Raw genomic sequence first — 26,443 nt, 5'->3', positions numbered from 1 at the left:
TGCAAAAGTGATGATCATATCACACACTTATGTATTTATGAAAGTACCAACTTTAGAAGCTATAAATTTGACGTTTGAATTATTTTTAAACGAATGTTTGTTCTTAAAATGATTAAAAAACTGTCGAAGATTGGTTTTCTGGCGGACAATGGTATTGTTATTTAAATATATGTATCAAAAATTGAGCTCACCGTGATCTGTCAGTGCAGCATTTCAGCTGTTGTGAACTTTTTTTGATGTTTCGTTCTATGTAGACGACCGGTGAAAGTCAACGTACTGACTACACTGTCTTTGAATTGTGACAATATATTATATTGTGTTTTAATATTATGCGGTCTCCGGCATGTGTCCGTGCTGTCCGTATTGCACTGAACGCGGTTTTAGCACGGAGTTGTCGCGGTTCACTTTCCACTGGAAACTGGATCGGCTCTTTTGCAATTTAGAATGGTCGGCCTGCTGTTAACCCTTTGTGGGCCGTGTATGTGTCTGAAAATACCTAGGAGTGGTTGTTTTGATCGTCTGCAGCAGCGATGGCCACACTTCTAGTTTTTACGAATGTATAAAATGCTTCGTATTATGACAGAAAGACGTATAAGTTTGAATTGTTTATTCACAACTTACAATTTCAAAGTAGTTTCCATATATCCCACAAAATGGGATATAAGGATTTCTAACCCCTCAATTTGCATGTATGTATAACTAGCAGAGAAGACTAGTGGTTAGCATGTAATGCTTTGAACACAGTGGATACGGGTTCAAATCCCTCAATTTTATATTACTTTTCTTGTATTCTTTAATTTTCCGAATACGTTAGCGTATGTACATGTGTATAACTAGCAGAATAGACTAGTCGTTAGCATATAATGCTTTGAACAGAATGGATACGGGTTCAAATCCCACTGGTTTTGGTTGACCAGACCTTGGATTTGTGACTCCAGGTCGATCGTTTCCTATCAGAGTTTACCAATTTATCTGATTTTCATTGAAACGGTTCCAACAAATTGGCAACCTTACCCATTTTCTCGCAAATTTCAAATTTTCAGCAATCTCGAATTGTGCTGAATTGTTTAAAATGCTGCAAATTTACAAATTTGACCATAGATGTCTCTGTGGGTGTTAATTGATTTATACTTGTATCAAATATACAATGTTTCTGGTCAGGAAGGCGCATCGGGTTACCTGTTTTCATACATAATATGTAAATAAATGTACAATGACACAAAAATTACGTTTTTTACTTAATGGAGCGAAGATTAATAAATCTTTACTAAGTTTGACTTACTGAATTTGAATATGACAATGATTTTTGTTGGATTTCTCTCATGTAAGTGATATGAGCATTTAAAAAAAAGGGTAATTTTTACTGCTTTTTGGCTTCTGCAGCCATTCATTCAAAATTTAGCGGTGGTGTGCAAAAAGTGAGCATTTACATTAATAGTCAGATGTTTTTTTCTGTAGATTGTGGGTTTTAATTGCTTTAAAATACGCATAATTAATTATCTAGCGAAATTTAAAAGTAAAAAAGTAACGCATTTCTTCCGTAATACTATGAGTTAATTTCGCCAATTATTCACTTTACCACGTTTATAAGGGTCGGTTTTCAATGTCAATATATTTTACTATAACTGAAAGTATAATACTAATTTTCAATTACAATATGAAATGTTCTAGTCTTATCGCCCATCGAGTGAGCGAGTGAGATGGATTGATGCGCTCTCCATTTTTCATCTCACTCTAGCATCGTCCATTTGTGTGCGAATGATTTAAATTCAATTTTAAATCATTCGCCACTCGAATTAGTACGTTTCCATAAAATAAAAATACATTGACATAAAAAACCAAGCCCTATAAACGTGATAAAGCAGAAAATTAGCGAAATTATGTCATAATATTACGAAAAAGAGTATAAAAAAGCTTATTTTTGACTTTTAAAATTCGCTATATAATTAACAATAAATATTTCAAAGCAATAAAAAACAAAATCAATAGAAAAAAGCACCTGATTATTGATTCTAATACTCACTTTTTGCACAAAAAATACCAGATTTTGAATTAAAGGGCGCAGAAGCCAAAAATCAGTTAAAATCTCCCAATTTTTTAAACACTCACATCTCTTAAACGACAGAAAGTCAACAAAAATCATTGTTATATTCAAATTTAGCGGGTCAAACCATTGATGTATAATACACATAGATGGGCTCTGACGTGTGATTTTGGTCGGAGATCTTGTCTTCACTAACTGAGGGGTGCGGGGGGTTTAACTAGCGGGGAAGTTGGAGGTTTAACTACGACGCAGCGGTACCTACCTACCTACTAAGAGAAACTGTGCATGCGCCATGTATTTTGCATGCGCCAAAAGGGAGACCAGTATAAGACGTGAGGGCGGATCTAGTGTATTATACATCAATGGGTCAAACAATAAAGATTGATAAGTTGCTTCTCCGGTAATTTTTATGTTGTTGCTCAGTGTAATCAACTGACACGTTCGCCGAAACATTTGTAAAACACTTGCCAAAAGCGCACAGGTGAAAGTCATAAAAATGCTTTATGGCCGTCATAAAATATCTAAAATATCCTAAATGTTTGCGGCGAGTCCTTTTATCGGACGAAAAAGGCTTGCCTGTTCGAAATATGGTATTCTAATCGGTATTGGAGAACGTGACGAGCGTACAGATCCAAGTTTTTCGAAAAATTCAGAGGTCAAGGATTTTAGAAGTGTTGAGCAAGTCTCTGGTGACATTGATACGTCCTTATGGCTATGTTTAATTTATGTTTGTTTTTAATCCGAAGGAATTCAAAGGTTGAGTGAAAGTAATTCGTAGTCAAAGTAATATACATATGTATGTAGTAGATTCTATAAAACTTGCAAGAAGTTTGGATTCGGATGTAGAATGACATAATGATAAAATAAAGGGGGGGGGGGGGGTCTGTTTAGGTGAGTAGACCTCGCGTGAGTTTTTTAGCCTGACTTTAATGCGGTTGAAATTTAATTTCAGACTAATCAATCTATAATCTTATATAACTATAGTTTATTATTACATCATCATCATCATCATTTACAGCCATTCGCCATCCACTGCTGGATGAAGGCCTCTCCAACACGCTTCCACTCGTCTCTGTTTTGCGCAACACTCATCCATCTCATTCCGCACATTTTCCTAATTTCGTTCACCCATCTTCCTTGCGGTCTTCCTTTTACTCTTTTGCCTTCTCTCGGGTACCATTCAAGCACTTCTTTTGTCCACCTTTCGTCCATCCTCCTAGCTACGTGACCCGCCCATTGCCATTTCAATCTCTTCACTCTATCCACTATGTCCACTACCCTTGTCATATTTCTCACCCACGTGTTCCGCTTCCTGTCTTTCCTCGTTATGCCAAGCATACAGCGTTCCATACTTCTTTGAGTGCATTGGATTTTATTTTGCATCTTGGCGTTCAGTGTCCAAGTTTCACATCCATACGTCATCACTGGCAAAACGCATTGATCAAAGATCCTTTTCTTCAGGCAGAGTGGCATTTTTGATTTAAAAACAGCATTCATCCGTCCAAATGCACTCCACCCTAATTTCATACGTCTCTTTATCTCTTCATTTTTACTACCAGACATGTCAATTATTTGACCTAAATATAAATAATTATTTACTACTTCTACTGGTTTATCATCTAAGGGGATGCTATCAGGCATGCAATAACTATTGAACATTAGTTTAGTCTTATCTACGTTAATTTTTAATCCTACTTTTCTACTTTCCCTGTCCAGCTGTGTTAGTCTGATAAGTAGGTCAGCTGAATCACGAGCTACTAAAACTATATCGTCTGCGAACCGAAGGTGACTCAAAAAGCGACCATTGATGCTTACTCCGGCTGTATCCCAATCCAATTTCCTGAAAACTCCCTCAAGCACCGCATTGAATAACTTGGGCGAGATTGTATCTCCTTGTCTTACTCCTTTTCCTATGCTAAATCTATCTGTACCTGAAAAAATTTTAACCGAAGCTGTGGCATTCTTATATATTGCAGCTAACAGTCCCACATAGGGTTCCGGCACTCCCTGTGTTTTTAGAGCGTTAAGTACTGCATTATGACTAACTGTATCGAAGGCTTTCTCATAATCGACGAAACCTAGGCACAATGGCCGTTGATATTCGTTGGCGCGCTCGATTAGTTCGCCAACTACTTGGAGGTGGTCCATTGTGCTGAAATTTGCCCTAAACCCTGCCTGCTCTATAGGTTGGTTCTCGTCGAGGATATTCTTCAGCCTTTCTGTAATAACCTTCGTGAAGAGCTTGTAGACCGCTGAAAGTAGACTAATGGGTCGGTAGTTCTTGATATCGCTTTTGTCGCCTTTTTTGTGTATTAAAATGATAGTTGCGTTATTCCATCCTTCTGGTATAACTTGGTTCTGGATGCATTTGCTGAAAAGCCTAGCTAAGATATTAATTAGGGGGGGGCCGCCACATTTTAGTAAGTCAATGGGAATATTATCTTCCCCTGGGGTTTTACCGTTCTTTGCAGTTTTTAGCGCGGCCTCTACTTCGCTAGGCAATACTGCAGGAACCCTTTGGCCGTGTGTCGATTCCAGAGCGGGGAATTGGCCGTTGTCGTTCTCGTATAGTTTTGCATAGAACGTGTAAACTCTGTCTATGATTTCTTCTCTATTCCTAATTATTACTCCGCTCTCTGATCTGATTGCGATCATTTGGTTTTTGCCTAAGAAAAGATCCTGTTTGCACTTTTTCAGGCTACGGTTATTCTTAATGGTATTTTCTATTAGCTTGCTGTTAAAATCCCTGACATCCCTGACTATTCTCTTTTTAATTTCCTTATTTACTAGATTGTATTCTTGCTTATTATTATCCCTATCTAAATTCCTTTTATGCTTAATTAGGTTTTTTGTTTCCGCTGAAATTTTGCTTAATTTAATCTGTTTCCTGAATCCACCTAATTTCTTACCTGTTGAGGTTAGAACCGAACTAATTACAGTGTTCAATTCCTCGATGTCTGCTTCTGGGTTTAATTTCCCGTATCGATTTCCAAGTTCGAGTTCGAATTCCTTTTTCCTAGACCTTAGTTGAGCGAAATCTGGAGAGTTACTGCATCCTTTTATTAATTTCCTACGTTCGCAATTTATATTAATGGCCATCTTGGCACGGACTAATCTGTGATCGCTACCTATATCTACTTTACTTAAAACACTAACGTCTTTAACGGAGTGCAGGGCATTTGTTAGGATGAAATCGATCTCGTTTCTGTCTCCTTTAGGACTCTCCCAAGTCCACTTATTGTTGGTGTTTTTCCTGAAAAATGAATTAGTGATAAAGAGCCTGTTGTGTTCTGCGAATTCTATGAGGCGATCGCCTCTGTCGTTTCTTTGGCCGGTACCAAAATTGCCTACTGCTCTTTCAGTATTTGCCTTTTGTCCTATTTTTGCGTTAAAGTCGCCCATGATTATTTTAAAGTGGTGACGGCTATTATCGTATGCGTCCTGTATTTTTTCGTAGAAGTCTTCTATTTCCTCGTCTGGGTGGCTAGATGTGGGGGCGTACACTTGGAAGATTTGACAAGTGTACCTACTCGAGATTCTTAATACTATATAGCATATACGTTCCGATATGTCGCTTATTTCTATAATATTTCTTTCTATTCTCTTATTGATAAGAAACCCTACTCCTCCTATTCTACCATTTGGTAGCCCTCTCCAGCAGAGACAGTTACCACTTTTTAGGATTATTTGGTTTTGCTGTTTTCGTCTTACTTCACTAAGTCCTATTATATCCCATTTGATATTTTCTAATTCATTCTCTAATGCAAGCGCACTTCCTTCACTCGATAACGTTCTTACATTGTACGTGGCTAAATACAGGTTTCTATTAGCTAAGCTATCATCCATCGTCACTCTTACCTTGTTGGAGGTTTGGATATTATTTTTCTCGCATTTATCCAAGATGTGTTGAGAAAAAGGCGGTACTTGAGAGAGATTTCCATTCAAGGAGTGAGTTCTTACCGCCATAGACTCTTCTCTGTGGTCAGCTTTGACAGATAGTCATCCTAGGTATCACTTGGATCACTTATGAGTTATTACATGCCATTTAACAGGGTTACTTTGTAAGTGAAAGTAGTTAGTTATGATAATAATAGATTAGCAATTGTTATACTACTTTTTTACAGATCTTTATCGTGAGACGCCTCTTTGGAGACAACGGATTTATATATGTGAGTGCGGTTTGCAATTTAATATTTTAATAATAAATTTAGTAAAGAATATAAAATTACACGAATTACTTTAATATAAATTAAATATGAAAAAGAACTATTAGACAGTTGGGAAACACCGTTTCTGTTTGCTATTATTCTATTAAGTAAAGTTCGTTAAAAATTTTTGTCTGAAAGCAATTATGTGGAAGATTTATTGCTTCTGTGGGGCCGAATTTTGACTGGCGAGCAGGGACCCTTATTTTTTTTGTATTCAGGTAGGGAGATGTATCTCGTTCGTATACGCTTTTGTAACTGACACAAAATTAACACAAAATTTTTCGCAATCACTGATATTAAAAACGCTGTTAACGGCCGATCGTCTGTTTATTTTTACACTTAAATTATACTAGGATGCAATTAGTAAAATAAGTGATTAGATGGTTAAATTTTTAGATTAAATTTCGTGCAATAGCCGGGTTTAAGCGAGTAATAGCGGGAAGAACGCAGAAGCACGTCTTCCCCGCATGACACGAAAGACCGAACTCTATTATTACATATATGTTGAGAATTGCTAGTACTATTGTCGCTTTCTGTTGTCTGTGTTGCATTTAGTTAACTTATTAGGTTTTTTAGTGCAATTTAACTTAGTAATTTAACTGAAGTATCGATAGATGAAGTTTTATGATCTTGAGAAGATTCATTTTAGAGGTTTTGGATGATTGATACTCGGTATTGATCCGTGATGACCTCTTAATGGTTTCGAGTTTGATTTTAGATGTAAATAATATGATGTAAGATGAGCGGGGGGGGGGGGGGGGGTTGTAAAAACTGTATTTACCTACATTGAAATATCAAAATTAATTTACAAGTTTAGAATTTCTTTTAAGAAATAAATTGTCTAGTTTAAAATGAAAAAAAAGGTCTTTAGCAAATTTTGATACTACAGTTTAAAGGCTTTCGAACAAAACGTATTAATAAATTGTTTTAATATTGTTTAACCTTTGAAGGACGGAAATTCGAGATCAAACGAGTGTCCCGAACCGGGGCCAAGTAAGACTCTAGTATTTTTTAATCAAAATACAGCTTTTCTCAATACAAATGGGTTCAATATATATCCTATTAATCATTTTATACATCAACATAAAAAAGTTTTAGTCCTATAGCATGTTTTCGACTATTTTTGTATTAAAAAATAACCACAAGCATCGACATGCAAACGCACATAGGTATGGCCAACAGGCGACTGCATGAATCAATAGCCACGCGCCAAATGACGAAAACAACAGCTTAAGTAAATATAGCCGTCTCTTTCTCTCGCATTGATTCATCAATCAACAAGAATATGAAAGCGAACAGTCAAAAACATGACTTATCACTATCGCCTTTAAATCATACTTTGGAACGTAGAAATGTATAAATGTATTTTTGTACGATGTACCCTTTTTCTAAATCATACAAAATCTATTAAAAAAAAATTCTTTTAGTTCATTCTAGGAATACAATAAATATAGGGTGTATAGCTTTGTAAACCACATAGTTATTACGAAAAACGTAAAATTCAGGGCACTTGCATACCCCACTTCGGTGAGGGAAGGTTAATTGTTCAATTGAATTGAGGACTTTCTTAATAGATATGTAAAATTTGCAAAATTTTACCGTGTACAGCTTCACTTCCAGACAAATCTCTCCAAAATGAAAGGCAAGGATCTGAGCTGTAACTTTTCATAATTAAAATGTTTTTTATCCGTATAATTCTCAATATTTTACATCAACAAACCGCACACATTGGCGACGGTTGATAACCACGTGCGAGTTTAAAACGGTCGCATAGAACATTGCGCTCTATCTAAAATAGAACTGCTTCTATTTAGTCCTATACTGTTCGTCCCACTTTCTTTTGTCCGTTTCCACAGTTTCACATTGAAAATTTTTCAGACGACCTGAAAAAAAATCACCAAAGGCCGATCAAACAAACGATCGATACTTAAAAGGGTCATCGACTAGTTTACGACACATTTGTCGTTGTGTGTGTGAATTTGCGGTAAAATCTCGTTGGCAACGTACACTAGGCGTGTTTATTATTGATTTAATGTGTAAATATTTATTTTGCCAAGCATTCGCTGTTATTGTTTTCAACATTAAGAATGGTCGAGCTATTATAATCTGGGCGAAAATTGTAAACATTGCACTTAACATGACGTTTTCGATGGAAAATTTAAACACATTCGAGCATATTCTCAAAGCTTAAAAGAAGTATTTATCTAGGAATGTATTTTAAAATTAATTTTTGACTGAAAATCAGTTTAACATGTTTAATTTGATTAAATGTACAATTTAATGTTTTGTTTGAAAGATTTATAGTTTGACAATTTTTTGATAGATGTCGCAATTTATTAATTATAATTAATTAAAAAAATTGATTGCTTCATTTGTGTTTTATTATAAATTATAAATGTTAGTAATAAAATTTATTTATAATTTAAATTATTTTATTATATTATTAAAACGATTTTTTAATGAAATATTACATTTTTAAAATACAAAATAGCATAGTAATTGTGTTTAGAAGCATCATTTGTTCTATTTATAAATTACGCTTAGCGCTTTTCTTCTTCTATTTTTCTCATCGTTCGTGTTTTCTTTTTTGTGTCAAATTTGAAATTAAAAATAAATTCGCAAGCTTTGCGGTTTGGCCATGTGGCGTCGCTAGTTCGCGTTTGTTTTGACGCTTGGTGAGCGTGTGGGCGCATTGTCTTGCATCTCGCTCTCGCTCGTAGTAATCAAATGCGGATAAAGTATGTCTGTCTCTGTCTTGAGCATCGATTTTTGCATTAATGACATGTTGAGCAGTCCGTGCACGCTCTGTACTGTTTGTCGCATAAATATTTATTCGCCTAATTGTGTCAAATGGGTCGTGCCAATTTTGTATGAATAAAACACGCACGGTTAACGCTCGGCATGGTAGATAGTCTTTTGTAGTGTAATGTGGCGCTTTACTTGTTATATAAAATAATATTTGTTTTATTATTTATTAATTTTAATTTCGTATAATTAGATTTTATTGTTCATAAAGTATATTTACAAGTAGATAATGGTAATATTTAACCGGTATATTTTTGGGGGATGGTCTAAATTAAATTATATAACTGTTATTACAGGTCTGTTACTGAGAGTTGGCGCGTTCTCGCACTCATACAGAAGCGCGAGGAAGCGATAGAGCGTCTTTTTTATTATTGAATGCTGTGTGAAAGCACGCTAAACACATGTTCACCGACACAATATAAGCATTTGTTCGCGCCAACTCTCGATAATACACCCGTAATATTCTAAATGATCTAAATATCAATTTTGTTTAAAGTATTCTTACGTATACTAAAAAGAGCCGCCGAGTAATTGCGATCGGATTAGGCCGGGTAGCGTCCTGAGAGACCGTGTGACCGGTATAAGTGGTTTCAAGTCCAAGTAAGCTAAACAATGGCAACCGAGTTGGCTGTTATTGGTCCTTTCTCAGAATTGACCTGTACCGTGGGACCGAATGTCGTGGGAAGACATATCCGTACGTGACCATAACAATAGGTAAACAAATTAGACGTCGAAGATGTCCTGAGAGATCTATCCCTTATAAGTCGATACTTAGGCAATATCATGTCATTCTGGACTGAGCACTGCCAGTGCGTGTATCCCCTTAATCATCAATAAATGCTGTGAGACTACTGTTGGCCTTTTACTTGGATCCTCCACCCACCCCTACGCAACAGTATTATAAAACACATGCTCATATCCAAACACAATTCACACTTAAAAAAATATATATGTATGTATATAGATTTGGGGGTATTCCTGACTCCAAATCGATCGTTTATTATCAGAGTTTGCCAATTTTATCTGATCATTGTTGAAACGGGTCCTCAAAATTGGCAAAAAATCATCTATCCTGTTGTCACAAATCTTCTGTATTTATTGTGTGTATAATTTGTAAAAATTATGTACAAAATCTAAATCCATAGATGTCTCAATGGATTAATTCTCGAATTAATTAATTGTTATTTTGTGTTCTTCAGCTTCTGGATGGCATAGTAAACGAGATCTTGGTGAACAGACGGGGTGAGAAAGAGATGGCCGTATACGTAATGCCTGGAGCGCATCCTCGGTTTACGGAAAATCTGTGAACGAGTTGTCAGGTAACCATCTAAAATACATATGTACATATTATTTCGATATGTTTAACACGTTTTAAAAACTCTTTTTATTTTTCGTAATTAAATTAGTCATATTTATTTATCTATCAAACAAAATGTGATTTGTATTGTTACAGCGTAAAAAATGGCCCTAATACATATGTATACAAAATTAAATGTTCAATGTTGATACACCGAGCGTGTATGGGTTGCGTTATCGTGCACAGAGTTCTTCGTAGAAATAATTCTCAGTTTCGATTTTTCAGCGAACGCGCGCGCGGCCATCGCAGATTGACACGCTCGTTATATCCGCGATAATAATCCTTTGCTATAGCGAAATTTCAATAAAACATCATAAATCTAACACCAGTGAAACCAGACAGAGTGAAATCGCGTAAGACAAAAAAAAACGACATTAATTCGGAAAAACCACCGCGCTAGAGAATTTCCCAGATTTATCAATGAAAATTAAAAAATTTTCCAGATTAAATCTTTGAGATATTCTTTCGTCGATACGCTGAATAGAACTGTGTGCTAAAATTGTAATATTTTTCATAATGTTCCGGTTTAAAACGCTATGAAAATTTGAATTAGGCTCTCGTGACTGCATCGCGTTCGGCCATATTGTTAGGTTAATTAGTTCAGTCGATATAAATGTCATCATTTTGAAAGGTTTCACGAGCCATTTGTTAATTATTATATTATTTTTAAATTAATGTATTGTTTTATTATTGTTGTATTTAAAATAATCATTAAAGTATAATTATTTAGGTGTAGAAAACGCGTATATAAATTCAAGCTTTAGTTTGTCTAATGAAAAGCCCTTATCGACCTTACCATATGTAGATTCGATATTGGAAACAATAAATCTAATCAATTTAAAGGTTGCGTATATGTTGATTTGTTTTGACGATAAATTATGCGTGTAAATGTATTAAATATGGCAAAAAATGCTAATGAGTTATATTTAAATGATGCTGTGTTTATCTTGAACCGGAAGTTAAAAGTAACCGTGTCAAGAACGTTGACGAATTTGTACGGATATTCATAGTGTTTTTTATTTTTTTGTTTAATATTTGAGATATGATTTCATCGTTGAATATATAGTGGATTAATTTATAAATATAGTATATAAATAAGAAGTATATAAATCAAAAGTTTGACACCGATAAGACATTGGTGCATAAATAGTCTGAGCCTTGATTTCGCTTGCATTTTTAAAATCCGGTTTTTGCAGATGTATCTGAAGGATTCTATGTGTGTTTTCAGTTTGTAATATCTGTAGTAATGTGTGTATGAGCAAATGCAAAGATCATTATAAAAGCAAATGAATAGGTTAGTCTTGGGAAAATAAACGAGCTGTCCTTTGTATTGTATAGTGTGCTGTTATTTTTTTGTTTGAGGTCAAACTGCAAATGTGTAAGAGAAGTTGTTTGTTGTTTCAAGAACAGCCTGGATGGTAGAGGTTGTTTCTATGTGAGGAAAATTCAACGAAAATGTTTTAAATAAACCTCTATTATCTGTCGCATATGAATTTACATATGCATATTATTTCCTGTATTGCGAGATAATGGCTTAAACTGCCGCACTCAGTTTGATTGACTTTTAATTGCTTTTTAATACGTGACCCAGTGATTTAATGTGACTATGAAAGTTTGGTGTGTTGACGTGCCGGAAAAACGCTCAGGTTTGTTTCCTCGGTGTGAATTTGACACGTCTGCGTCGAAGAGATTGTACGACAGATTGAATTACATACGAGTTTGCGTCAACTTTTTTGGTTTCGTATTCTGTTTAATCGAATCGGAAGAAATTGATGCGATGTACAATATTTATTTGTAAGCTACAATGTGTTCTTATTATTCCGCTCGAAAGTGGACCAAGTCCCGAGGAATATAATGTGAGCAAACGTGAATGAAATCTTGCTTTAATTTTTTCATTCCGGTTCATACCTTGACATTGTCAGAGAAAGTATGAATATTTTCATTTTATGTACACTGGGCGTTTGATACAGATGCATAAATTAAATCTTATTGTATAAAAGGCCGGTTCGGTGATTACTAGTCAAATGTGAACTGGTCACAAGACATCCGGTCGCTCTAGATCGGTCACACGTGATCACCCGTCACACTAAAACTGGTCACAAAAAACTGGTCACACTCGAAAATTGGTCACAAAAAAACTGGTCACACCCAAAAATTAAAAGTTGGTTGAATTTTTGACCAATTTTCGGGTGTGACCAGTTTTAGTGTAACGGGTGATCACGTGTGACCGATCTAGAGCGACCGGTTGTACTGTGACTGGTTCACATATGACTAGTAGTCCGTGTTTGTGAATGTTTTGACCATTAGTAATGATATCTTCATCATCGTCTTTAGCCATATTCCACCCTTTGCTGGATGAAGGCCTCTCCAACATGCTTCTATTCGTCTCTGTTTTACGCAACTCTCATACATCTCACCCGCGGTCTTCTTTTTACCCTTTTGCATTCTCTCGGGTACCATTCTAAGACTTATTTTGTCCACATTTCATTCATTCTACCCGCCCATTTCAATCTCTTCACTCTATTCACCATATCCACTACCTTTGTCATACTTTTCACCTTGTCATAATTCCACTTCCTGTATTTCAAGGCCAAGCATACAGCGTTCCATACTTCTTTGAGTGCATTGGAATTTGTTTGATATCTTGGTATTCAATTTCCAAGTTTTACATCCATAAGGTCATCACTGAAAATCAATCAAATCAAATATGATATAAAAATGCATGATTTTTTTCATGTTTTGATTTGATTTTGATTTTGACATGATTTATGAATTTTTAATATATTATATTATGTATATATATAAAGTGTTTATCTCATTTAATTTAATTTACTTACATAAATGAATTAATCAATGTATGTAGTAACTAAATTAATGTAATTAAAAATTATATACATTAATTTAACCAAAACATCAGTTTATTCAATTATTATTGATAAATACAACAATTGCAACCATAGATATAAAATAACCTATTCTATATATATGTATGATTGCAACGTATGTTAGGGTATTTTTTTTTATACATTTAAAATTTGCCTAATAGAATCTTTAAAATACGCCTTTATGAGATGAAACCATTTACACATGTAAATTTACGAATTTTCTTATATGTTATATCATTTTAAATATTTTTCCCTTTATGATATGAATATATTTATTCAAATCGAATGATTTTTAGACGAATTTACAGTATATTATATGAAAACATTAACTTTTATCTATTATACATATGTACATTTTGTACGTAGTTTAATTTTTATTAATATTCCTATGTTTAGATAAATATGTACATACGTGGATGCACATATTCACTACCTTTTATCGAAAATATTATAGAATAATTTTGAAAATTTTGATCATACATATATACTTAATTTTGCAAAACTTCTATACATTTTTCATTTTTTAAAATACCAACGTATTATTAATGAAAGCTCTTACTATAGACTCGTTTACGAGAAACACTCCATCAAACACTGAATCGCATAAACAAATTTCATTTTCGTGCAATTCAAACAACGCGCAAACTGTTCAAACAAACAAAGTGAGGTTTTGTTATTGAGACATTTCAGCTAAAAATACACGGCGCGAAATTGTGCATCGAATGCTAATGCCAAATTTATTTATCGTGTTTTCAGAATGTAACCAGTCATAGTATTGACAGTATCCCATTACATAAATTTAAATTAACTAACGAAAAAGTGCACATAAAAAGCGTATTCTATGTAAAAATGTAATCGTCGAAACAGTGTCATAGTAAACAGTGCTTGATTTGTCGTGTGCACGTGCGTATTTGAAATAAAGACAAAATTGCCGCCAAAATGAAGACCAAATTGCTGTCCGTCGACTATTTAGGCTTCACTGCCATGGACAAGAGGTTTTCATCTTCCATGTTGCCTTGGATTTTATTGGAGATCAGAAGACGTGGAACGAGAGAAAAGGTATATCGATTTCAATGCATTCAATGTTATTTTCCCATCGACTGAAATTTATGATATAATTTCAGACTGATAATATAAAAGTAATAAAGAAGATATGATATATGTGCAGTCATATTATTTCGATCGATAAGTTGTGTTCTTTACGATTGACGAATACTATACTTTTTGACTAATCTTCTCATTATGGTTGTAGTACGCACTATTTGATACTAGATTTTGAATTAATGTTATATTTACAGTGTATAAACGAGTTGAATTACTTTTATTATCAAATTAAGTCTGTGAATAATGCTCTATATGAATAATAATTAAAAAGGGTATAAATAACATTAGTATTGAGCAATAAATTTAACAGTGCCGATATCGAATATGAATATATGTATGAATATTTAATTAATTTTTAAAATATAATTTTTTATATATTATTAATTGAATGTTATATATAATGTACTAATGAAAATATTTAAAATTATTATTATTTTTTTCCAGCTTTGTTTGGGTTTTGAGAATGGATCTTTGCAAGCGTTCGACGTTAACTTTGAACTGCAGTTTAGTCATAAGCTGTCGAGCATAATGAGGTAATAATAATGTTAATATTGACGAATAAAAATTGATTTGCATTCCAACTATTGATAAAAACGTAGAAGATGATTACGAACCAACTTTGCATAATTTATTTTAAATTGACTCATAAATATTATTATTAATAAATATTAAGATTTTGTCCCAATATTTGCAATTGATAACATTGTTCGACACGAAAAATGATTCAGAGACGAGATTTTATTTAATTCCCATATAAAGACAATTTAATATATTATCCCTATTAATTCAATTCAGTAAATACGAGTAAATAATAGTACGAGATGTTAACTCGCAATTTTACCGATTTAAAATTCAGCACACTTCCAATTAACCCTTTTAAACGAAAACAAAAAATAATGTAGCTAGAATACTATCCCAATAAACATGTTTCAATAGAAAAATCTCAATATAAAATAGTATTAACAGTGGGAAAAAATCCCAAGTGAAAATACGTACTTTTGTCTTTTGATTTGAACTGGACGACTACTTAGAGAGATTTGAAAGTTGAAAAGTACTACAAATAAAAGATAAAATACCTGACTATAGATTCCAATATTCATTTTGAACATAAAATAGAGAGATTTTGATACATCGACCGAACAACACCAAGATATAAAAAAATCGTGCGATTTAAAAAACGCATATGTACATATATCTACGAATCTCAAGCCAATCGACATTTTTTATTACCAGATTCGTGTTCACTGGGCATAGATCTATAAGAAAAGTCATATCTCGTCTCTGAACCAAAAAAAAATCGTCATTTGTTGAACAGTGTAATTTGAACATGTTTTATATTAACATTTAACCAGCTGCATAGACTGGTGAATATTTTCAATTACATGAATATTTTCTTATTATTGGTAAAAAAATCTGGGGCCAAACTCCTCAAGTTAGCATAGTTTCAAAGCGATTGAAAGAGTTTAGGAAGGGGTGATTTACTAACGAACGAAGTGAAACTAATATAAAAAAGTTCTTTTCAATATCAGCAGCAAGTACTAGTGTTTAGCATATAGTGCTTTCGAACAAAGTGGTCACGGGTTCAATCCCACCGGTTGCTGCTGGCTAGACCTCGGTTATGTGACTCCAGGTCGATTGTTTCCTATCAGAGTTTGCCAATGTATCTTATTTTCATTGAAACAGCTGCAAAAATCGGCAACCTTTACCTATTTTCTCTCATAATTTCAAGTTTTTCAGCATTTAGAATTTCGCTGATTTGTATAAATACTGCAAATTTGACCATAGATGTCTCTGTGGAACGATGTTTAATATTTAATCGATATTTGTATAATACTTCTGTACAATGTTTGACCATACATGTCGTGTTTAATTTATATATATATATATATATATATATATATATATATATATATATATATATTTATATATATATATATATATATATATATATATATATATATATATATATATATATACATATATGGGTGTATACCCGTATATATAATTAATAATACTTATCTGTATACCACAGTCATCGCATTGGATCAATCTGTTAAGTCGAGTGTGCATGATTGATTGAAATAAAATATATTAATACATGATGTTCGTATGAAATTAATAGAAAAAACATACAATTATACAATTTGAAATTATATTGGATGTATTTATATTAAAATATAAAATACTGCTGAATTATAGCGATGTTTTTCAGCTTAATTTATATTCTGTGCATACTTCAACGACAAGTGTCAAATTAAAGCGACGTAATCTAACGTGCAATTTTGAGTTGTTATGACGTTTCATTTAACGACGTAGTTTCACGGTCAATTTAACCTTTTTGTTCGCCAATTTTAGAGCAAAACATATTTCTAACGCGATTTTCACGTTTCAGATTCACCCAAGTACAGAGCAGTCCAACAGAGTTCTTGTATTTGTTCAAAGATGCTAAGGAGTACCTGCTTTATTGCTATCTATTCCAGGCTTCTTCAGCTGAAGAGGTAAATATTATATTTTCAATTTTAATTAATAGTATTTATACCAACATTTGTTATATATTGGAAAATAGAACATATTATACGTGCGATCAAATAAATATGTTTCTTTTTATGACATGCATGTACTACATAACAAAAATTATGTTTAATATTAACGTGGCGATAAATAGTAGGCTTTTATCACTTGAATGATTTATTTAGTTATTTATACCAATTTTATACGACGGTATTTTACATACAAATATATAGTTCATAAAATTTGGCATCGTAGAAAATTTTACTGTACAATTTTATTTAGGTTGAAGCTTCTGTTTGTTCAGGTCAAATTTCGTATTCGATTTTTGACCCATTTCTACTGAGCCGATCTCTTTTTCTCTTAAAAAGTTATTCGTAAAGTCTTTGAATCATAATTAAATAAAAACTGTTGGATATTAATTACTTATACTTATCGAATATACTTACCGACGAGGGATAAAAATCACAAGGAACAATTAGTGGGTACAAAAATTGATTTTCATATGTGAATCCGTGCAACTAAAAAATGTTTATTTTTCTTTTAATGTTTTTCTTAGGGCCAATTTATTCCATTCACATAGTTGTTAAGATCAATCGATATTAAGAAATAAAAAATGTTGAACGGTTATTGTGCGTTAATCGTAAGGTCAAATATAGGGCACGCTTTCGTCAACACTAAGCCGTTTGACTGGTTCTTGCGACAAGGCTAAACCTAAATCGTGTTAAATTTACAACTTTCGGAAAACTCATCCTTTGTGTCGGAATGTGTTTGTGTGTGTGTGTGTGTGTGTGTGTGTGTGTGTGTGTGCGAGTTGGCGAATGAGTAACGAATTTTTCCGGTTACGAAATGAAATGGGTCGATTCAGGTCAAGATTCCTTTGACTCGAACTGTATGATTTTCTTTTCAATTCAAATTAAGGCTTTCTTGTATAAAATTGCTGGAATGGGAAGTATATATCCATAAATATAATCCTTTTTATTACAAGCTTTTCATTAGCTCCACTTGGTTGGTTCTGTGAAATTGCTGCCCGTAAAAAAATTGTGATCTGATTTTGAACCACTTCCACTCTTTAGATCGCTTTGATATATTAACGAAATACGGCGGTTAGCTTACATTAAAGTAAGCTAATGTCTCCACATGAAGCTAGATGAGCTTAATCACCAACGAATTCATTAAAAATTACATTGAAATATTCTAAACGTGGTCTAAACGCGGTTTTATACCACCCCTTCACAACTCACTTAAACAGTGGTGAAAGTGAAACATTTTTCATTTACTCTCATATAAATATGATATAACAAGTTTCTATACTTTCTCGTATACGTATTTAATTCACTAATTTATGTACTATATAAAATTAATGTTTTTTTGCTATTCAAAATTTACAGTTTTCAATTTATTGAAGGCAAATTTGGAACTGTTGCTAAAAATGTAGGCTCGTTATTTTTTACTTACCCCTTATTAAGTTCACATGGTTTTCGTGTTAGTGGTCATTTTTACATACCTCCTTTACGTTTCACATGGCTTTCGTGTTAGTGGTCATTTTTATCTCTTATTTTATTGTCAGATTTGTATTTTTTTTAAATGCTTTTTATTATTACAAAATTATGTTCACAATACATCTTATATCTATTTTAATAGCTACTGATCTACTGATCATTTTCTATTTTACAATTTAATTTAATTTGGTTAGTAATCACAGTATTATATTATTCTAATGTTAATCTACAGCATAATAGGAAAAAGAGCTCAAAAACCTATTTACAATCCTTATAAATGTTCATAATACATCTAATACATGTACTCATTACTTATGTACATTATAAAATTTTATATATTTATTTATTCATAATTTCAATTGGTGATATAAAAATATATTTTTTAAATATTAAAACTCATCGTAAATTTTTTTTATATAATCTATGTATGTACATATGAATTGGGGGTCTACGTGACGAGCCAGAATGTTAAATTTCAGAAAACACAAGTATCGGAAGGCAAAGATCGAAAATCGAAAGATCTTAAGTCGAAAGATCAAAAAAAAAAGGTGCAATGGTAAACGGTACATACTCACTTAATTTGCGCGAGCAGGGTACAACAGGAACAAGAGGAACAGGCTTTTCCTCCCGTATTCTGCGCGCGCACGTTAATAAGGGAGGAAAAGCCTGTTCCTCTTGTTCCTGTTGTATCCTGCTCGCGCAAATTAAGTGAGTATGTACCGTTTACCATGCACCCTTTTTTTTTGATCTTTCGACCTAAGATCTTTCGATTTTCGATCTTTGCCTTCCGATATTTGCGTTTTCCGTAATTTAGCATTCTGGCTCGTCACGGAGACCGATGGATTGGGTTTGATAAAATACGCTTTCATTAAAGATTGATTTTTCACCAAAGAAACTGCAATTATATTTAAATATTTCTTAGTAACAGCTTTGTTACTAAGAATATTTAAATATATTTTTAAAAACAAAACAATTGGAAATTAATATATGAAAATATCAAAGTGCTACTTTCAAAACAATACACAGTGAAATACCAATTTAGAACTCAATAATTCAGACTAAAACGATTCTTTTGCCAAAATACACATATATATTATAGTAAAATTGCATATCTATACCAATTTAAAAATAAAACAGCTGTCTTACACGATCAAAACTTGAATTAACCGATTGAAAAGTAATTAAATATTTTTTATACATAACATATCTGCTATAATAAGATGAATATTTGTTTATTTATTTGTACATTATGTACATATGTATATCTACAATTTTCAATTTCAAACCGTTATATTTTGTATTCAATCTTGTAAGAATTATTTTTACGAATACATATATGTATAACTATTCGTGCAACGCCGAGCAATTCGATAGAACTTACATTTATTACATCACACTATTAATCTCTAGCTATAAATAGGTGCTTGGATTTGCCCGGTGTATACATCGCATTCAATATTGAGTTATTTTACGTTGCTTTTATCCTGACTTCATTGACGTCTATCGACGAGATAAAGGTCAACTGCTTTGTGCAGCAAAATAATGCACGTGAATGCATATTCAGTCGTTTTGCGGAACTGAAATGTGCGACTTACACGTAAGCCAGATAAGCTAATCGGGTCTCTAAAGCCGTGGAATCGGATCATGGCCATGTTTAAAACCCATTCAAGGCATGTGTGTAGGTTCGAAGTAAACACATTGCGACAATATCCGAATAAAAAATTTAAAAACGTGTGTTGTAGTGGGAAAAAATCATGCTAGTTATCGAATTTGATAAAATAAACTGAATTAGGTGTAAAGTTTCATTGCTGCTTGACATACATATGTACATTAAATCGGAGCGAAAAATGAGAATTTTGCATTTTCCACGAAAAACTCATGGAAAGCTTGCTTCGTATCAAAGAAAAATAAAAAATTTCATTGAACAATGTATTGTGACTCCAAATAATCGATTTAACTCGAAAAAAATTCTTAAAAGTGGGTTTTTCTCATATATCTTTCCTTCCCGGAATAGTTTTGATTGTTTTATTATTTAAAAATAAAATTAACCCCCAAAAATCAGCAATTGTAGTTTAATTGAGTTGATTTTGATTATTTTCGTTTTATAAACGAGAGTTCAAAGTCCAGTTGTTTCATCCGGAACTTTCATACAACGCACGCCATGCTGACAATGTCCATTTGTAAATCATCATTTTCTTTCATATCCCAGTCATTATTTTGAAAATAAAATAATGGAGAGCTTCTTTAGTTATTTGTCTTCATTTTAAAATTAAAAAATATTGAATAAAAATTCAGCATTTGAATATGGAAAAATGTTTTTCAAATATCTAAACATAGTATAAAATTTGTACGTTGCAATATAAACAAAGATTTAAAGCCAATGCTCTGATATTTAATATTATTATATTCATTTATTTATTTTATACAAATATATAAATATATATACCAGGAATGCCCAACAGATAAATTCCAATGGGCCTTCCTGCTCATTTATAAACAATAAACAATTAAAGAGCAATTTTACAGATCATCATAACGGCACGGCATCTATGGATAACATTTTTGCAGAATTTTATAAATCAGAAAATTCCAGATTCTGAAAACTTGAAATTTGCGAGAAATAAGAGAAGTTTTTCAATTTAACCAGCAGAATAAACTAGTGGTTGGCATATAATGCTTTGATCAAAGTGGTCACGGGTTCAAATCCCACTGGTTTCTGCTGGCCAGACCTTATATTTGTGACTCCAGGTCGATCGTTTCCTACCAGAATTTGGCAATTTGTCTGATTTTGATTGAAACGGTTTCAACAAATTGGCAACCTTACCGATTTTCTTGCAAATCTCGAATTTTCAGCATTCGCTGAGTTGAATTTCGCTGAATTGTATAAAATGCTGCAAATTTACAGACTTGACCATAAATGTCTTCGTGGATGTTAATCGATATTTTTTTACTGAATTGTTTAAAAATTCTGCAAATTTACAAATTTAACCATAGATGTCTCTGTGGGTGTTAATTGATATATGTATATTTACTTTGTATAATACTAATCATACTTGGGGTTACCTTTTAGGCCTTCCTGGTATAAATTAAAAATAAAAAAAAATAAATTGTTGGATCCGTTTCGATGAAATCAGATAAATTGGCAAACTCTGATAGGTAACGATCGACTTGGAGTCACATATATAAGGTCTGGCTAGTAGCACCTGGCTAAGGATTGAACGGTTACCTGACAACTCGTTCACAGATTTTCCGTAAACCGAGGATGCGCTCCAGGCATTACGTATACGGCCATCTCTTTCTCACCCCGTCTGTTCACCAAGATCTCGTTTACTATGCCATTACGTATGCAGCCATCTCTTTCATAGACCGTCTGTTCACCGATAACAGAAAGGCCTAACAGGTATACCCAAATGCGCCTTCCTGGCCAATAACAAACATTGGAGCATTTTTATAACAGAAATCTGAAAATTCTGAAAATCTCGAAATGAACTATTAATTGATTCATAGAGACATCTATATACATAAATTTTACTGTACATAAATCAAATTCAGATAGAGGTGACATACTGAGTAGGACGCTTTTTGCCAATTTGATGGAGGAACCGTTTCAACAATGAAATCAGATAAATTGGCAAACTCTGATAGGAAACGATCGACTTGGAGTCACAAATATCCAAGTATGACCAGCAGCACTGAAGACTTGCACGGGATCGAACCCGGCAACCCCTCGGTGCTTAGCATAAACGTAACCACCGAGTCATGCTGCTGGCTAAAGCATTACACGCTAATTACTGTTCTATGCTGCTGGTTATGATAAATAAAAGTTGAAAATACCAAAAGATAGACTATGTATATATGTAGGTCGTGATCGTGACGATGATTGTCATTGTTACTTTATATGCTTAATACCTTTCTGGGATAATCGATATATGTATGTAATGTACGTATATTAAGAATGAACTCGAGGACATCTCGTATATAAGAAGTCGAAAATGAAACATGAAATGCGGAATACAAACAATTCACACGTCTTCAAATGTGCTCTCGCTTCAGAACAAACTGTGGTGACCTCACGTTCACACACATTCAATTATCGCAATTAGAATCAGCTTTACCGGTTTCCCCTGAATAAATATATAAATACATAAATACTTGTATAGTTAAATTTTCTGCGCATCGTATACACATGTATGTACGTATATTTCAATGATAATTGTGCGATCTCAATGATTCCGATCGAGTGACCCAAGCCACAACAATTTGGTTCAATAAAGTCACATGAACACATGTCACAACACCATTGCGTCAATCCGTCCAAATGTCGTATTGATTGGAGTAATTTGCGTACACGCCTGTCATCATCATCATCATCACCATCGATGTAGGTATAGTATGTATGTTCAATGGTGAAAATCAATATAGCTCAGACGTATTTTACATGTGGGTGAATTACCGATAACATTTCACTCACAATTCCGATTTCACATACTGGAAAGATGGGTTTGAAAATTGATTTATGTAGTTTAGCTGAAAGCATTTTTTTCTATATGTAAATAATTTCACTTTTCAAGATACATCAGTGGCGTGCGGTGACTTTTCAACCAGAGGATGCTGTCCAAAACACGATCAGTTTTTTTTTTAATTTAATTTTATTCTTCCAAACATTGTCATATTTATATTTATTAAAATGTCTGTGATATGTTTTCGTTTTTCAATGAATAATCAATATTGGTGTGGGTTTTGAGCTCTTAACAATAATATCTTTTTCATTATATGGCAGAAAAGCCAATGTCCTTTTTAGTACATTTTTAATTAAACAATTGCAATTATTATTAACAACGGTGATAAATCCACTTGCATTGTTACTTTGGCTATTTATATTTAGGGCCATAATAAATAATAATTTAGGACGTAATAAATTACAATAAAATAATAAAAGTAAATAACTTAGGATGTAATGTATAAAATATCAATCAACTAATCAAGTGAAAGTCCATACATAAAAAGCGAATCAAGTCCATACATACGCAAATGGAGATTTTGCTTCCAGAGCAAGTGTCGCGCGAGCGAGACGACTGTAGAGTCGTCTCACTCATGCGCATGCGCAAGAGTGACAGCTCACTTGTGCGCATGCGCAAAAGATTTTTAGAGAACTTCAGCATTCATGGTAATACAAGGTTGATGGGAAACAAGCACCGGTCGCGCGGACGGCTACGGCCTTCAAATGGGAATGCACGTTTATGTCAATTTCGGATCAGATAAAAGATCGTATATATCATAATCATGTAATCAAAAATAAATGAAAGAGAAATGAAACTAAGAAATTCAGAAAACAAACGGTATGAAAATATTTTTGACGTAAATTTTAAGGGATGCGCAGCATCCACAGCTCCATGGACGGCACGCCACTGATATACATATGTATATCTTTTTGCATTGCATAATATTGCTGAATGTTTAAAAATATTCTCGATATTCAACAAGATTAACTTTCACAATTTTTAGTAGTCTTGAACTGGCGGTTCTTGAACCGCATGATGAAATGCTACTCTCAACATCACCTTTTTAATAGGTTCACTAACTGTTTGTTATTTCCCAAAAATCGTGGGCTGATTTTGAACCACTTCCACTCCTCTCATCGCTTTAATTTCATCTCTCATAAAAACAAGCAAATATGTCCGACAAGGCACTAGAGGAATTTAATTTAGGTTGCGCTTAGGAAAAGTTCAAAATGCCGCCCTTTCTAGAAATGTACTGCAATCGAACAATTTTTACAAACCTCCTTTATGTTTCACTTACCATTACAATTCAGGAAAAAATTTGTCCATAATTATAAATAGATATTTTAAAATTATATTTTTATATTGCAAATTTATTTGAATGCATACATGTTTTAATATAAGTAATTAGGATGTATTCATCAAGGTGGGTCCATTCTTCAATGACAAATGAATTACGTGCATTTATATTTTAAGTATAAATGATTCCTTAATGGGCTTAATTTTACTTAGAAAATCAAAATCGTATATAATTTGCCGCCCCTCAAAGTGTGCCGCCCTTAGTAGGGGCCTTACTTGCCTACTCCCACGGGACGTCCCTGGGTAAAACAGCTGCTTTTTTAACACACAAAAGTACACTTTCAAAATTAGTAAACGATTCTTATTTTATCATTACTGTGTTCTATCGGATTTTTCTTATTTATATTTGTTAATATATGCGTTGCTTGATTTTGTCATCGTGCTATTTTGGTTGGGGCGATTTTGTCGCCGCGCGGTTTCGTCCAGGTGATTTTGTCCCGCGCGGTTTTGTCACGGCGCAATTGTAGTCTAAGTACAATAAAGTCTCGATTCCAACGCCAAAATTAGATGAGTCGCTTACGTCGTTTCGGCACGTGTCGAATTCACGAGGTCAATATGTGTCAACGTCTTCGGTTTCAGCTGCCAAGTTATGGGCAACGATGATGAAAGTGACCACGGATTCGGTCAAAATTCGGACCAGTAATCTGATCAAAATGGTCGCCGATGGTTGGGTCCGACTCTACCATACCACAAACGGCTCGAATCTTAACTCGTTCGTTTCCAATTTTGAGTTTTGGACCGGGGTCGTGTTGGTTCTGGTCGCGTGCGAGCTCGACTTCATCTACTTTCACGTTTTGAGAAGCATCGCTGAAAGTTTTGGTGACACTTTTATGATACAGATATTTAATATCTTGCAGTCGGTAGTTACATACATACATGCATAGGTGTCGTAATTATAAAAGTGACCGTGGACTTCAGTTAAAACTTATTGGGTTAAATTAATTTTAATTGAATATTGAAATATATGTATATTTGTATGTCACAGTGATATTACAGTTACAATGACGTTTTAGTGAAATCATATCTAACTACATTTTCACTGGCTATAGTTATGTATATTTTCACTGCGAAAATTAGATATTCTGCTGCCTCTATTAGTGAAATTATAATTTTTGATAGTTGGATAACAGTTAAATGTAATTATTTTGAGATTTTTTAGGATTATTGTGAGTGCGTCGCCGACACGAATCGCGCCTCCCTACGTCACAACCCCGCTCCACTCCATCCCGCAGCTTATACTTATTTATTCAAAGCTAGGTTAGGTTAGATTGAGTTAGGGTTTGTTTTATTTATTGAAGGTTAGGTTAGGTTAGGTTAAGTTAGGGTTGGTAGTACGATTTGCATTATCGTATGGTGCACTAGCGTTCGAATTACAAATTCACTGATATTGAGAAGTGAATTTGAAATTGTATTGTTACTGCTTGATTCAGTGAAATTATAATCTTACCGAACATTAAAGCTTCACTGTAATATACATATGATATACTATGAAGTAGATTTTTGTACGCTTATTAAAAAAAATGTGCCGCGTGTGATTTTTTTTCAACTATTCATTTTTATTACAGATCATCTGTAGAATGACAATACACAATGCATTATTTATAGCTTATACACAATCCATTATAGCTGTCATGGATACTTTCGCAAGTTATCATATCTGTATTAAAGGCAATTCAGACAGTCAAGAAATAAACAGACATTTTATTGCATTGAATAAAAGCTGTATATTTTACTGTGAAGCCTAGTCTATATATTATACTATAAATTACACTCGTATATGTATATAAAATTGTATCAGACTTTATTATATTATAATTTTATACTGTATTGTTGAAAATTTGGTCTTTATTTCTTTCGTATCTCATATATCAAGTAAAGTAGGTTAATCTGAAAGGTCAAATACTGAATAATTAATTAAGAACTTTTATTTTTTCTCAATTATTTCAAACATTATGTATATCGTATATGTTCTCAATCAATCATAATTTTTTTTCAACTAAGTTACATATTATAAATTCAGTTTCATATATCGTCTTCCTAAAAACTTCCTAAAATTCAGTTCAGGGTTCAGATCTGTTCCTAATTACTTTTCCTCAATTAAAATTTAGCTGATAAATTGCTTGCTTCCAACCAAGTGACCCAAATACAAATATACATTACACACATTGTAGC

General features: G+C 33.3%; 1 protein-coding gene across 1 annotated transcript in view; it reads left to right on the top strand.

Annotated features, from left to right (window-relative positions):
- Window positions 1-10,623: 10,623 nt before the first annotated feature.
- plx (PTB_TBC1D1_like and TBC domain-containing protein plx) overlaps window positions 10,624-26,443 on the top strand; it is a 32,154-nt gene continuing 16,334 nt past the window's right edge. The window contains exons 1-4 of the mRNA XM_077428420.1: window positions 10,624-10,767; window positions 14,056-14,358; window positions 14,848-14,936; window positions 16,796-16,901. Coding sequence (XP_077284546.1) covers window positions 14,239-14,358; window positions 14,848-14,936; window positions 16,796-16,901 — 315 coding nt within the window. The 5' untranslated portion in view covers window positions 10,624-10,767; window positions 14,056-14,238. The remainder of the gene's footprint in view (window positions 10,768-14,055; window positions 14,359-14,847; window positions 14,937-16,795; window positions 16,902-26,443) is intronic.

Source organism: Arctopsyche grandis, chromosome 3 (genome assembly GCF_051622035.1).
Source record: "Arctopsyche grandis isolate Sample6627 chromosome 3, ASM5162203v2, whole genome shotgun sequence".
Classification (NCBI taxonomy): Eukaryota; Metazoa; Arthropoda; class Insecta; order Trichoptera; family Hydropsychidae; genus Arctopsyche; species Arctopsyche grandis.
Note: the sequence above shows the minus strand (reverse complement) of the source record. Positions and strands in the feature narration are given on the sequence as shown.